Consider the following 13,693-nt stretch of genomic DNA (forward strand, 5'->3'; position numbering starts at 1 on the left):
AAACATGAGAGTGCACAATGGCGACTTTCATATAAGGGGCCCATGGTGTGTGTAGATAAAAATGTCTTATTCTAATGTAATAAAAACATAACAGATGATCATGTGAGGATAATTATGTAACCTTAAAAGCTATTTGATGAAGGGATCTACTTTCATAAAAAAAAAATATATATATATATATATATATATATATATATATATATATATATATATATATATATATATATATATAGTCAAAATACTATTTTTATGTAAACTTTGTAGCATCAACCTTACTAAATTAGACATCATCAATCTCAGCTTTACAGTAGGAATAATACCGCGGTCACACTAAACCTTTTGCTCCATGACTTTCACTCATACACATGCAAATGTCACACACCAGAAACGTGACCTTTTTGTGCATTTCAAGTTTGGTGAACTCTGACCTGTAAATTCATATCATATGAAGACATGTGACCAATAGATGATCCATACGTTGCAACATGACCTTTTCAGGAGGAAAAACTGAAAACAGTATTGCGCAAGCCTATTTTTTACAAAAATAAGAAAAACAACAATATCGGTGCAATCACATTAGATTCAGTAATGTGTGCATAAAAACATACTTTTTTGCCCATATACACATGGGTCAGAGTAGAAATTTCACATTCGTAAAGTCTAGTGTGACCGCGGCATAGCACCTAATGCTTATATATATAGCCTAAATCATACTATTAAATTATTGTAGCTTTTAACCTTACAATTTGAGCTAATATTGGGTTGTTGTTACTGAAACATGGGTCGTAATAACCCAGCAATTGCGTTGAAACGACCAAGCATTGTGTCAAATTTTTCCCAGCATGGGTTAAACAACCCAGCATTTTTAGAGTTTAAACTAAAATAAAGACAATTTTACAATATTAATCCAGTCAAGCCTCTTACATAATAGCAAGATTGACTTATATGTATTCACAAGTCAGGCGGACCGACGGCAAATAAAACTAAATCTGACTTTCCCTCAGGTATTATGACTATTAAAACCCAATGTTCTTTGGCTGAGTTCATCAGTTGGCTCGGTCTACCCTGACTGTCAGACGGAGACCAGAACGTTTGGGGATAAGATTAACGTCACCCCACTTTGGTGTCATGAGTAATATTCTTCTAATCCTAACATGGGCAGTTAACTGGATCTTTGCAAGATACCATTTCTGCATATCTGGTTTCTAACAAGATTTATTTCTTAAATAGGATTTTGCTGCCAGTATCACATCTACAGTACATTTTTTAAGAAAAGCAGTACCATAAAATCATAGGTATGCATGAGGAAAAATAATGTTTGCAATACCATGCATGTTAAAAAGATCAAGCTGCTATAAATGGATCAGTAGTATTCCACATGGGATCATTTGCTTCAAGTCAAAGCTTGATCTAATACACGTGTGTAGGGCAGAGCTAATCATTCGCCATGTAACAGCAACACGCAAGTCATTTTACAGTGACTCATCAAACATCAAGAGACCTTACAATTAACACCGACTGTACAACAGAATCAATTTGTTCAACTAAGTAAAAGCAAAGTAACAAATCCATTAAACTAAAAGTATAAAAGGCTTTTGTTGAATATATGGCATAGTTTCACCTCCGAGAGCTATCTATATGAGCAGAACCACGTTCTGATGTGCATGCATCTTTAATGCCTATCACTGTACCCTGCCATAGTCAAAGATCATTATTTCATCAATTTTGCATGTAGTACATGATGACTCACGCAAGCTACGCTTCAATAAGATGGAGAGGACACGCAGATTGCTGTGCGTAAGTGCAGTATGATGTGTTGCTGATATTTGTTAGCTCGATGGATAAGTAGTGTTCTTGCAGAATGGGAGATGCATTTAGGGTGCGTTACAATTACAGTATGGAAATACTATGCATATAAGAGGTTGAGTGTGTGGTAGTTATAGCTTTACTCACGGCTGTCCTTCTGGAGTGTTCTCTGGAAGAGAGATTGTATACGAGACATTGGTGACCTGTGGAGCTCTTGGACCTGCAACAATAGACACAAGGGCAGGTGGGCTGCGGCTGCCCTGACGGTCAGCAGCCACCACGGTAAGCAAGTATTCTCTATCTCTCTGCAGGGGTAAACCTGTGGTCCGCACATAGCCGTTCTTCCTGTCCACCTCAAACCTTCCATCACCTCCTGTATGTAAAAAAATGTAATTTTATCTGTTGGTTCATGTAAACCTGACAAGTTAGATCTGAGGGATCTGCTTACCATCAGATAGGAAGTACTCCACCTCTCCATTGATGCCCTCATCACCATCTCTAGCTTGAAGCTTATAGACTAATGAGTTGGGTGGGGCACTAGGAGATACCACACTCAGGTAGGGGAACGGTACCATTGTCCATTCTGGAGCATTGTCATTTACATCCATCACTGTCAGCTCCACTCTCACTGTATACCACTCTGCACCTGAAATAGAGAATAGAAAGCTTTTAACAATTTTATACAATGAATGAATTAAAATATGAAGTCATAAATGTATATATATATATATATATGCATAAAATAATAAAACCAGAGGAGGGAAAAAAACTAGACTGTGCTATTTTAATAAACATCATTGGGTTATTTTAATAGTATGTTCTGTTTACAAGAGGGTCATGTATGGACCTAGCACTACTGTCTCATAGGAGCTGCAGAATCCAAGTTTCAAAATATTTTGATGCTCATTTCGCATAAAAAAGAGCTACAAAACATTACATATGCAGCGACACATTTATATACAAGTTGGAGAGAATGGCAGATCCTAATGAGTGGAGTGTTTTCCTCATGGCAGCGTTTGCTACGTTTAGCTGCTGCATCGCCTCATTAGACATTCCTCCTTTATTACAATCATCGTTTGGCAAAGCGAGAGAACTGAAGAGGCTTCTGCACAAATTTATGGAACACGCACTCGTCATGGAAATGCAAAAAGAAATGTCAGGATTAACTTTACAGAAACGACACCCTAGTATCTCCTCCCTTCTTTTGTCTTCAGACTTGTCTTTGAAAAGCATCTTTCTGTTTCTCCTAATATCTGTTTCCCAGAATCCCTCTCTTTCCTCAGTATAAATAGTGGGTTGTCTGTCAGAAGATGTGTGGAGTGACAGAGTCATGGGCTCTTTGATTCCTCAGGTGATTGGCCCTTTTATTTCCTGTGACAGCACACCTGCTGCCTCACATGCAGCGGAGAGACACAGAGCAAAAACAGGTAGAGAGAGAGAGAGACATGGTTGGGAAGGCAGAGAAAATGATACGTTAAGCTTAGGTGTAGATCAATATAAAATAATAATTAATAATAGATTAATAGATAGAGGAGTTGGGAAAGAGAGACAGAAATAAAGATCAATAGTTAGTTAGGGTGCAAAAGTCTGAAACCAAATTGATTTTTGTTTTAGAAATAAAGTTTAGGATTTTTAAAAATCCAAAACTAAGAAAGTTACGACATATTATGAAATATTTATGATTGACCTAACTACAAAAGTCAAAGCCAAGCTTTCATTAATAATACAAAATGTTCCTTAAAACTTTCTCAATATGGGTTAACATGGATCATCAGCTATCTTAGACTTTTTGTACCCCACTGTGTATATATGTACAGTATATGTGCAAACATCAGTTTCACTTCAAATTCGCCTTATGCCAGCTCGAGCCATTCAGAAAAAAATGAAAGGTCTGTTGACAGAATCTGTAAAACGCCAAGTAAATTTTTCAGCAAAGTCCGCAAAGCGCATGGAAAACGAATGTGAAACGACTGTGGATCATATTCATATTCAAACTTGCATCCCTTGTGAGTACTTGAGCCTGAATACAACCCGAATGTAGCAGCCACATGCATCACAGCTCCCCCTAAGTCTGTGGTTCAGTTTCTTCATTTTTACCAAGGCTTTGAACCGGTTCACGGAAAAACTTTTGATGTTTTGCAAAGAACAAAACGAAACCAGAAACTTTCAAAAAATCTATGTTTCAGAACAGAATCGTTTATTGAAAATAATGGTAACCGTAATAACTGTTATTTTTTTCGTTCTTTGACAAGATTTCTGTGCAATACTCAGTGAAGTTTACTTCTGGTTGTTGTTGACTCAAAGAAATGAGAAGCTTGCCACCAGCAAGTAGCTTACTTAAGCCCACGTCTCTAATGCTCAATCATAAGAGGTAAATAATATTGTAGGCTACCGAGTATCTCAAGATGTTTTTTTATACTTATTAGTGGTGGAACAGATCGCAGTTGATTCGTGTCCGTACGGATCACGACCCACGGTTCGGCTCGCATGCGATTCGCGGATCAATACGCAAATTTAAATAGGGTGAAGGTTCATCATTTGCACGTGTTTCAAAGGCTTGCAAATGTTAACACTTAGGATTTAAAAAAAAATAACCACAAAAAGACGCTAAAGTGGGCAATTTTCTGTACGCACAGATGCACATGCGGTTAAATGTGTCCGGTCCAACTCCAATCAAACGTTATTATCCCTAAAAATAAATTTCCCTTAAAATACATTTGGCGAATAAAGCACACTTTATGTGGAGGGACTGTTTATGCTGCATCTTATTCCCGAAGAGGCGTGTGGAATTCGTCCTCCGTCTGTGTGTGTGTGCGTTTAAGTGCACTCAAAAGTGCATACACGGAAAAAATCAAGCAAACTATTTTTCTGTTTTTGACACATACAAACAAAATGATCTCGAAATACCACTGTATTTTTTTCTAATAATTTTTTTTTTAAGTTGTTTGCCAATAAATGACATGGCAGAAATTGTCCTTGTCTTAATTAATGTATAATGCTGACAAATGTAGGCAAGTCAAAATTACAGTTATGCCGCTTATATAATGTAGCCTTTTTTAATGTTTGATGACAAGATAGAGACTTAAGGAAAATTATGTAGACTAATAATTTAAGTTTAATGTCCTAATGATCAGCCTACTTATTTGTATGTCCCACAGCTGACATGAAACGTTATTAACTGGTTCTGGAACTTTATGTTTTTTTTGCTGTAACCGATTCAGGAACGTCAATTTTAGGGTTAAATCGAAAACCGTAAACGTTAAAATACTGTTACGGAATGAACCAGTTGGGATTTTTTCCAACTGGTTCTTTCTGAAACAGTATTTTAACGTTTCCGGTAAATCTGGTTCAAAGCCCTGATTTTTACCTTTTGAATTCTGACTTTTATCATTTTTATTGTGTCTTGTTGCATCTTTAGAGATTTTGCCACTATGTCTTGTCTAAAGAAGTCTTATTTTTCATGCACTTAAAGGGTTTGGCAGCAAAAGACAATGAAATGTGTTAAATACCAATGAAATGACTACAGTGACATTTGTAAAAATAAGTTAAAATAAAGTGAAATTACTCAATCTAAACATACACCTAATAAAATGCATCAAAACTCTTCATGTGTATATATAGCCCAGTCCAAATCTCATAAATAAGTCATTGGTACATACAGTCACAGACTGTCACAGTGGTTTCAACACAAACTTATAATGAGGAGTGATGAATCTTACCACCAAAACATCGCAAAGAAAGAAATCTGCTTGTCACCTAGGGGCCAATTTGTTCACACTGTGCGCCAATTTCATAGCTTGTTTTATGATGAAATTATTGCAATTTTTATATCAAGCACATTAACCCTCGACCCATTACAGATGAGTTTATACAGTCTGCAGCAAAACAGAGCTGTTTTGCACATCCTAAATGTTCCTATAATCACACTGACAACATCAGGGTGCCTGTACACGACCTGCCAGTCAGATGCCCAATGTTAGAGATGGATGAAGATGAGAGCTTTAAGGGAAACAGAGAGACTCTGAACAGATGAATGCTATGCCAGAGCAAGAGGTCCTATAGTGATTCTCTAAAACAGAAAAAAATCATAGCTTCTCTCTGAAAAGTAATTTTGACTTCCTGTTTACTGTACTGCTGCTGCAGCTGGTAGTTTCAAAATGAGAAAATTAAGCAGTGAATTCATTTCACCTGGATGATGGAAAACAGAGGGAAATTATTGGGGTAAAACAGATGTTGATGTGTATATGCCAGAGAGGAAATTTGATGTGTATATACCAGAGAGGAACCAGAGAGGACGAGCAAGAAATTTACCAAGATGAGAAGCAAGCGATAAATGAAAAAGCCAAAGCAACAATGTGATTAAGGCAATATAGCTTACGGCACTATTGAAACGGCCCTGAGGTTGTATGGAAATGGAATTAAAACCACACTCGGACAACAGGAAGGAGAATACATGAGCTGCCAAATGACTGCATTAAATCAATGTCATTACAAATGAGTGCAGACAAGAATAGTGGTAAAAAATAGATGTGAATCAAAGCGGTAGAGGAAGAAAATTAATCAGCATTTAGAGAGAGGGGAGCAAAAGGGTAACCAAAGCATTTAGCTGCAATGTTTGCTTTATGCTACCTTAAGTCATGCAAGTTCAAAGGACAATTACATCCATATAAACCAGAGTCAAAAGAACAACACTTTATATCAGCCACACATGCAACATCACATCTGTGACAGCAAACAAAAAAAACACAAAGTAAAATAAAATATATCAAATAGACAAAAGCTGAGAAATCCACTACGGGCACTACAAGTTACACTCTCTCGACCCTGATTTTTGCTGACAGAGAGAGTGAGAGATGCAATTTGCAGTCGTCTGCATGGAGAGCATTTTTTTCATTCTGAACTCAGCACGTAAGCTAACTAACAGGCGCCCTGCGTCTCTGGGGTTGGCCAAAAGAGCTGTCTCACAGCAAGAACTCAGAACTATGGAAGGCTGGAGAAAACAGGGAGAGACAGGATGAGAAAGTGTTAGGAAAGGAACCGGAGAATGAGAGGGGGAGAGAGAGCTAATTAAATACTCTCTCAGAGGATTACAAAAGGGCCATTTGGTTGCCTCTGTGGAATTGTCATGTTCATAATCTTATTATAAAGGGTTAGGTACTCCGGTTTCTAATTTTTTATCAAACTTTCAATTAAAGAAAAGACGTAGCAGAAACACTAAATAAAGCAGCCAACACTAAAGTGCATACGCAAATTACAAATGACAAACGAAAAGGCAACAATTCTGTGAATAAAACGGAAACAGAAGCACACACACACACACACGTATGGCTTTCTCTTAGATGGCAAAATTCCATTACTGTCCTGTTGGCAGATTTCAAAAGCGCTACTAAATAGGACAGTTTCAATTACCCTGAACCCCTGTGGCTAAGGTAAATCTTAGCCTTTCCTTAGCCACAGCATGTTGTATAGAGTACAGTAGGAATATAGATATCCATAGAAAATTCTGATTTCTCATTTGGGATGCTGCTTTTGAATTCTGTTCTTGGGTCAGATTCCCCCAACCTGTAAATAAACGCTTAAACTCTGATATTGAATGTGATCTCAGTTTGTGACATTACAAGCAAAACATTTTCTCTTTAAGTCACATTCCTCATTTAGGCATTAGGGGGTCTTTATCTCCTCAGGTGTGACTCACATCAATATTCATAACCATTTACACTCCCTTGTATATTGCCTTTACACAATAAAAAATGTTTTACAAAAGTTAAATCATGTAAACTGTTTCATGTAAATTAGTGGGTAAAATGTTTTTACATCTTTTTGTAGCGAATTCTTAACTCAACAAGCTCCAGTACTAAAATACAAACATGTACATAAATGTTACTCACATATTATTGTAGCACAGTTTGTGCTGAATACAGTGTTATGTGATATTAGTCATTAAAGGACAAGTTCGGTATTTTACACTTAAAGCCCTGTTTTCAGATTGTTTATGATGAAATAGAACGGTTTTGACTGAAATTTGGACATATGATGCTGGCCCGAGAATTTTCGGGTATTTGTTGTATCACCTCCCACCTCTACACTGGCTGCATAGGTGCACAGGAACAATCCTTCCTAAATGCAGTAAACTTTCTTTTGCAAAGACGTGAAACTCACCGAGTGGTCAGGGGTGTTCACTGATATGCTCACACAAAAATCGCTGCAAAAGATGCTTTCCAACAGGTTTTATCGTAGTTTTTGTAGACTCGTATCAGTCAAAACCATTCTATTTCATTATAAACAATCTGAAAACAGGGCTTTAAGTGTAAAATATCGAACTTGTCCTAAAATCTTGGAAAATTAGTTATCAAAATCAGTCTTGCAATGTGTTTGAGCACATTTCAACACATTCCTAACATTTAGAAAGAATTTTCTGAAATCTTAAAAATTGCTTCTAAACACATTACAAATGCTCCTAACACAATTGCGAGCATCCATTCAGGTTGTAACAGTATTTGAAATTTAAGAGACACGGCGGCTTTTCTGTGAGTGGCCGTGGCTATAGCGCTGACAGTGCACATGCCCCCACTGCTTGAGAGCATTTTTACTTATTTTATTTACTTGGCTATGCTTTCCATTATTAAAATCTGGTTGGGTGGTTAATAACACATTTTTCTGTGGTGTGACAAACTTAGAACACATTTAATATCTGACTTTACCGGGACTCCAGTTACCAGTGAGAAGGTAAAAGCTGACTCTTGATAAGAGTCTGTAGTACCTCAGCGTGAGTACTCAGGAATCAGGTAAAACAACATCGCGCCTCAGACTGAAATCAGTTCTCAGCAAAACATGGTCAGGACTAGTTTTGCACATCAGGCAAAATGGCATCGGACGAAACGGCATCAGACGAAATCACATCAGGTCTCATTCAATCAGACATCGGGCAAAAACGGCCTCAGACTGAACAGCATCAGATGAAACAGCATCAGGTCTCGCACAACAAGGCATCAGACAAAATGGCCTCAGACAAAAAGGCATCAGACGATCTTACACATGATCATGCCCATTCGCGTGATGTCACTATCACAAATCGTTTCGAGAACCTAAAAGTCTTTGATATCATTAATTTTTTACTGTCTTTATAAATCATTACAATTCCTTAACCCTATAACCTGTCGCATGCATGACGATTAGTTTATGACACTAATCTAAATGGCGTTATGACGTAATGATGGATATCTCTCTCTCTCTCTCAAAATTAACATTTTAAGCTGGCTAAAACATGATTATAACTACACATATTGCCGTTTGTAGACAATGGTTTCTTTTTTGCTACTTAGCTACTATGGTTTCCTTTTACAAAGTAGTTGAATGTAGATGAAATGATAAAATAAAATAAAAATAAATTATTTTTGCCTGTGTTTGTGCAAATAAAATAAGTAAACAATTAAACTTGCTAATAATTTAAGCAATATGTTCTACACTACAGTAGACTGTAGCAATTAATAAAAAATAAAAAATAAATAATTAAATGTTTTTATTAGGCTTTAGTTTACAGAATTCGTACAAACTTTTACAGCTTACATCATATTATACAGAGGTATATGAGTGAGAAAAGGAACAACACCAATTTATGTCAGGGCTACAATTAAATACACAGGTTAAAGAAACAAAAATTGATCTCCCGTAAGTTTGCGATAATAACGTCATGCAAAGGGGCGGGGCCTTGTTGTGCGAGACCTGATGCCGTTTATTCTGATGCTGTTTAATCCATTTTGCCCGATGTCTGATTTAATGAGACCTGATGCCTTTTAGTCTGAATAAAATTCTCACCTGATGTCTTTTAGTCCGAGGCCGTTTTGTCTGATGTGTGAGACTTTAGTCCTGACCATGTTTGCTGAGAACTGATGCCTTTTAGTCTGAGGCGTGATGCCGTTTTATCTGATGCCTGCGTACTGACGCTGAGTTCTGAGGATGTCCTAAAATGTACACCAGGCATTCGGATTGTTTTCTGCTTTGCACATGCAATCCAAACATTTTTATATGCGTTTTTTTATTCGTCATTCTACAAATTCAGATGCGTATTAAAATTTGCAAAATTACAATACAAAATGCAGTCTACTTAACGTTAGCACTATTCACTACAAATGGATGAATGACATTAGCAACAAGCTGTTGTTTATGTAACTTGAGCACAAAACTGTATAAACTGACGTGCAAAATATATTTACTCTTACATTCTTAAAACAAATGAAAAATTCTGTTTGCTGCATTGAATAAAGTGAAAATGGCATGATTGTCAAGTGTGGTAGCCCATTAAACTTGAAATGTGACCTCTGCATTTAAGGGCGCTCCAATTGCAACCTGCCAACTTTCGGGTTACCAGCCTAACTCTCTCACCATTAGACCACAACTGCCCTAAAGACTTTATCAAAATCTACAATATTTTCACCTTCTAGACCCTGCATTTGGTTCAATGACTTGTATCAGCACTGAATTTAAAACTCTACAGCAGTGCACAGATGGCAGAATGCTCTTATGTTCCTCTAGTACACAAATTGGCAGTATTGTTAAAGAACAACAGTTGCATTCAGTTCGCTCATTGGGTATAAATTGTCCTCAATTCTCCAGCAGCAACCACATATATCTTTAAAGATGCTCCCTTAACAGGACTGCCACGATCAGAACAGACTGGCACCAAGATGTCCTTGTGCGCTCAGGGTATTAAACCGCAGCGAAGATGCTCAGCACCTCTGTTTGCTTTAAAGAGCATTACAGTTTGACGCTGAGCAGGCTTAACATGGGCTCTACCTTTAATGCAGACCTGACTGTCTAATCACCCTGCTGCTTGTACTGCTGTTACAGTTCGGTTCAAATCCCACCAGTATTTGTTACTGTTAGGCTTTTACTGAGCGAAGTGAGACTTCCTCTTATTGCTTCCACCTATCAAAGCTTATATCAGATTAACGGCCACTAAAGGAAAGGAGAAAAGTGAGGGGGGCACCTCACAGTGTTGGGATCAACTCATCCCACAAACACAGTGCTGTGTTTTGACAGTTTAAGTGAGGCATAGATCTTAGCTGCCTTTCTTTGGGACATTATCTCTTTAACTTCAAAGAGGATGATTGTGCTACTGTTACTGTGATCTTTAACTTTCACTGTGTTCAGAACACTGAGGGCCTTGTTACAGCTGGTCACTTCATGTGTTTTCTCTGATCGGATAGCAATCTGATTTGTTAAAACTGTTCCATTTACATTTGGCCAAATAAATGTGACTTGGCAAAACGGATCCAAATCCGTATAACCGTTGTACGTGCTCGTCCCTAGGTTCGCTTTCTGCACATGCACACTTTCACGTGTATGTATGTTGTGCTACTGCTTCAACCATTCATTGAAGCTCGCGTTCTAACTGTGTTTTTTTTTTCAAAATGTCTGAGGGTCGCAAGAGAAAAAGTGTATTGTATGACAAGAAGAGAAAGGACTATGAAGAAAGAAACAAGACCAGAGTGTTTATGGGAGACACGCTGGCTGCTGGCGTGAGCTAATAGGACAGGTTGGGCTTTCCACGCAAAGTTTCTACTGGTAAGGTACATTTTGTCATGCTATTTGGAGAAATCCATTTAAAATCACTGCTGGTAAAAGTTGATATAAGCTATGATTAGAGATGCTAGCCCTGGCACAAACCGCACAGACACGGTAAACATGCCGAAAGCAACTTGTAAACAGAGCGAATAGAAGAACTACGCTCCTGCATGCTCTCTCTCTGTCTCGTGCACGCGTTTAACAGGCGTTCCCTCTCGGGAGGAGGTAGAGTGTGGCGCGTGTGCATTTTTTAAAAAATGTTGAGGGGCGGTTCTTTTAAATAATTCGGGAAAATCTTCCGATATAACTAAAGGCAGCACTTACTGTATGTTGTACTATAGGGGATGATTAGCATGAGCTGGAGAATGACAGTGAGAAGATTTAACATACAGGTCTATGACAGGGAAAAGTGTTCACAAAACTCTCTCTAAACGTTTTATTTCTTTGTGTAATATCATTCGAGTTTGTCATGTGACTCTTTTATTGGTTCTTGAAAGATTTTTTAACCGCTGTCATCGCTCCATAAAGCAATAAGCATCTTTAAAGGTTAACTTCCAGGTGAAGTGCTTAACTCGTCAATTAAGAGAAAACGCTTCTCTGCCAATGACGAGAATTTCAGTCTTTCCGCAATACCGCTATTATCCGCCATTATTCCGCTATTATTCCGCAACTTATACAACCCGGAAGTAATGCCTCACGTGAAAGAGAAAGAACTCCGTGTATGTTTTAAATATCGCTCTGCATCTGATCTCTATCAAAAGTCCTTCAAAAAATGTATTTATCTCAGCTTTCTGCTCAAAATTGGGTGTTTTTGAGGAAACCTATCCATATTTCAGAAGTGATAAAAGAGAACTAATGAAGGTAGGATGAAAGCAGAGGGTCTGTTCTTTCATTTGATATATTGTTTGTTTATATATTTATAGAAGAACATTTTCTGGAAGGCATTAAACTTTTGTGAAAATCATGAAAAATGTAGGCGCTGACTGGCAACTTTTTTAAAAAACGTGGCAGGGAAAGAGTTAAGTTTGGGAGGAGTTATGCATTGTCGCTGTGGTTTAGGGTAAGATTTGGTGTTTGTGTTAGTATGTAACTTTAAGTATTTGTTTATACAATTTTTTCTGATTTATTCTTTTATATTTTCTAAAATTTAAACAATTGTCGCCTGGTGTTGAGGTTAGAGTTGTGTTTGGGTAAGGAAGTCATTTTATGTAAATCTAACCCTAAACCGAAGCGACAATGGTAAGAAAATAGGAAAAATCAGTTGAGTAACCAATCCGTGAGAATGCCACGGAAAAAGACAGTCCGTGGCAGGGCCATGGAAAAATGCGGAGATCCGTGAGAATCCCATGGAAAAATTTGCAAAAAATTGTGTGACATTTGAAAGATTTGAAAATTCTGATTCGAATATGTAAATCCTTAGTCGGGGACACCCCTACATCCCCCTACATAAAAGTCAGGTGAAGCAACCAGGAAGTGAATGGGTGCAACTGCAACTAATGTCTTTATGAAAAAAAAACATTAAGATAAATAATTTAAATACGCTATAAATGTAGCTAATAAATTTAGCTTTAATAAATTTAAGCTAAGATGATCTATTATTGTTATTTTACATTTATTTATTTATTGTTCTAAAATGTATTTTTAGGATTATCATTTTAAATGCCACTATCAAGTAAACAAACAATCAGCACAATACAGGGAGCACATTGAAAAATCTGACATATAGACAATGATTGGTTGTATCTTACATTGGGGGGCAATTAAAAATCCTGCAAAAATATGCATTAACTTTCACTGAAATGCTGTTTAATTCATTCAACTTTTCAAAACACATTATTCCTGATAATAAATGTGCATTGCATCTATTTCAAAAGTATAAAAAAAACTGAAGTTTTGTCACTGACCCTTATGCATTTGGTATGCGCTTTTATCCAAAGCGACTTACAGTGCATTACAATATATACATTTCAATAACTATCTTAACGTATTTTGATAGAAAGCCCCATCTAGGGACATGAGATACTCAAACCAACCCAAGCTGCGGACATACTGTAGCACTAACAGGTTTTGTTGTGACGCCTTACAAAACAGTTTAAATGAAGGGTCTGGAATACGAATAACAGTGTACAAGATGGTAAAGAAACTTGTGATACGCAAAGGTGTCAAGTCTGCTATTCTGAGTCCCCCATTTTTTTAAGTACTGTAACTGCTTGTCAGAATTGCCGCTTCTGTTTGGATAAATTTGAAGTAGCTTGTACCTCAGTTTCTTTTAAGCCATAAAGAAACTGTATACAAACTCTTCTATTTTTATTCATAAGAACAG

The 13,693-nt window shown here is 37.2% G+C and overlaps 1 protein-coding gene across 1 annotated transcript in view; it reads right to left on the minus strand.

The window, feature by feature from the left end:
- The window catches only part of LOC129446963 (neural-cadherin), a 273,221-nt gene that overhangs the window by 168,515 nt on the left and 91,013 nt on the right, over positions 1-13,693 (minus strand). Inside the window, 2 exon segments of the mRNA XM_055208521.2 lie at positions 1,954-2,179; positions 2,255-2,452. Coding sequence (XP_055064496.2) covers positions 1,954-2,179; positions 2,255-2,452 — 424 coding nt within the window.

This window comes from Misgurnus anguillicaudatus, chromosome 21 (assembly GCF_027580225.2).
Source record: "Misgurnus anguillicaudatus chromosome 21, ASM2758022v2, whole genome shotgun sequence".
NCBI classification, from domain to species: Eukaryota; Metazoa; Chordata; class Actinopteri; order Cypriniformes; family Cobitidae; genus Misgurnus; species Misgurnus anguillicaudatus.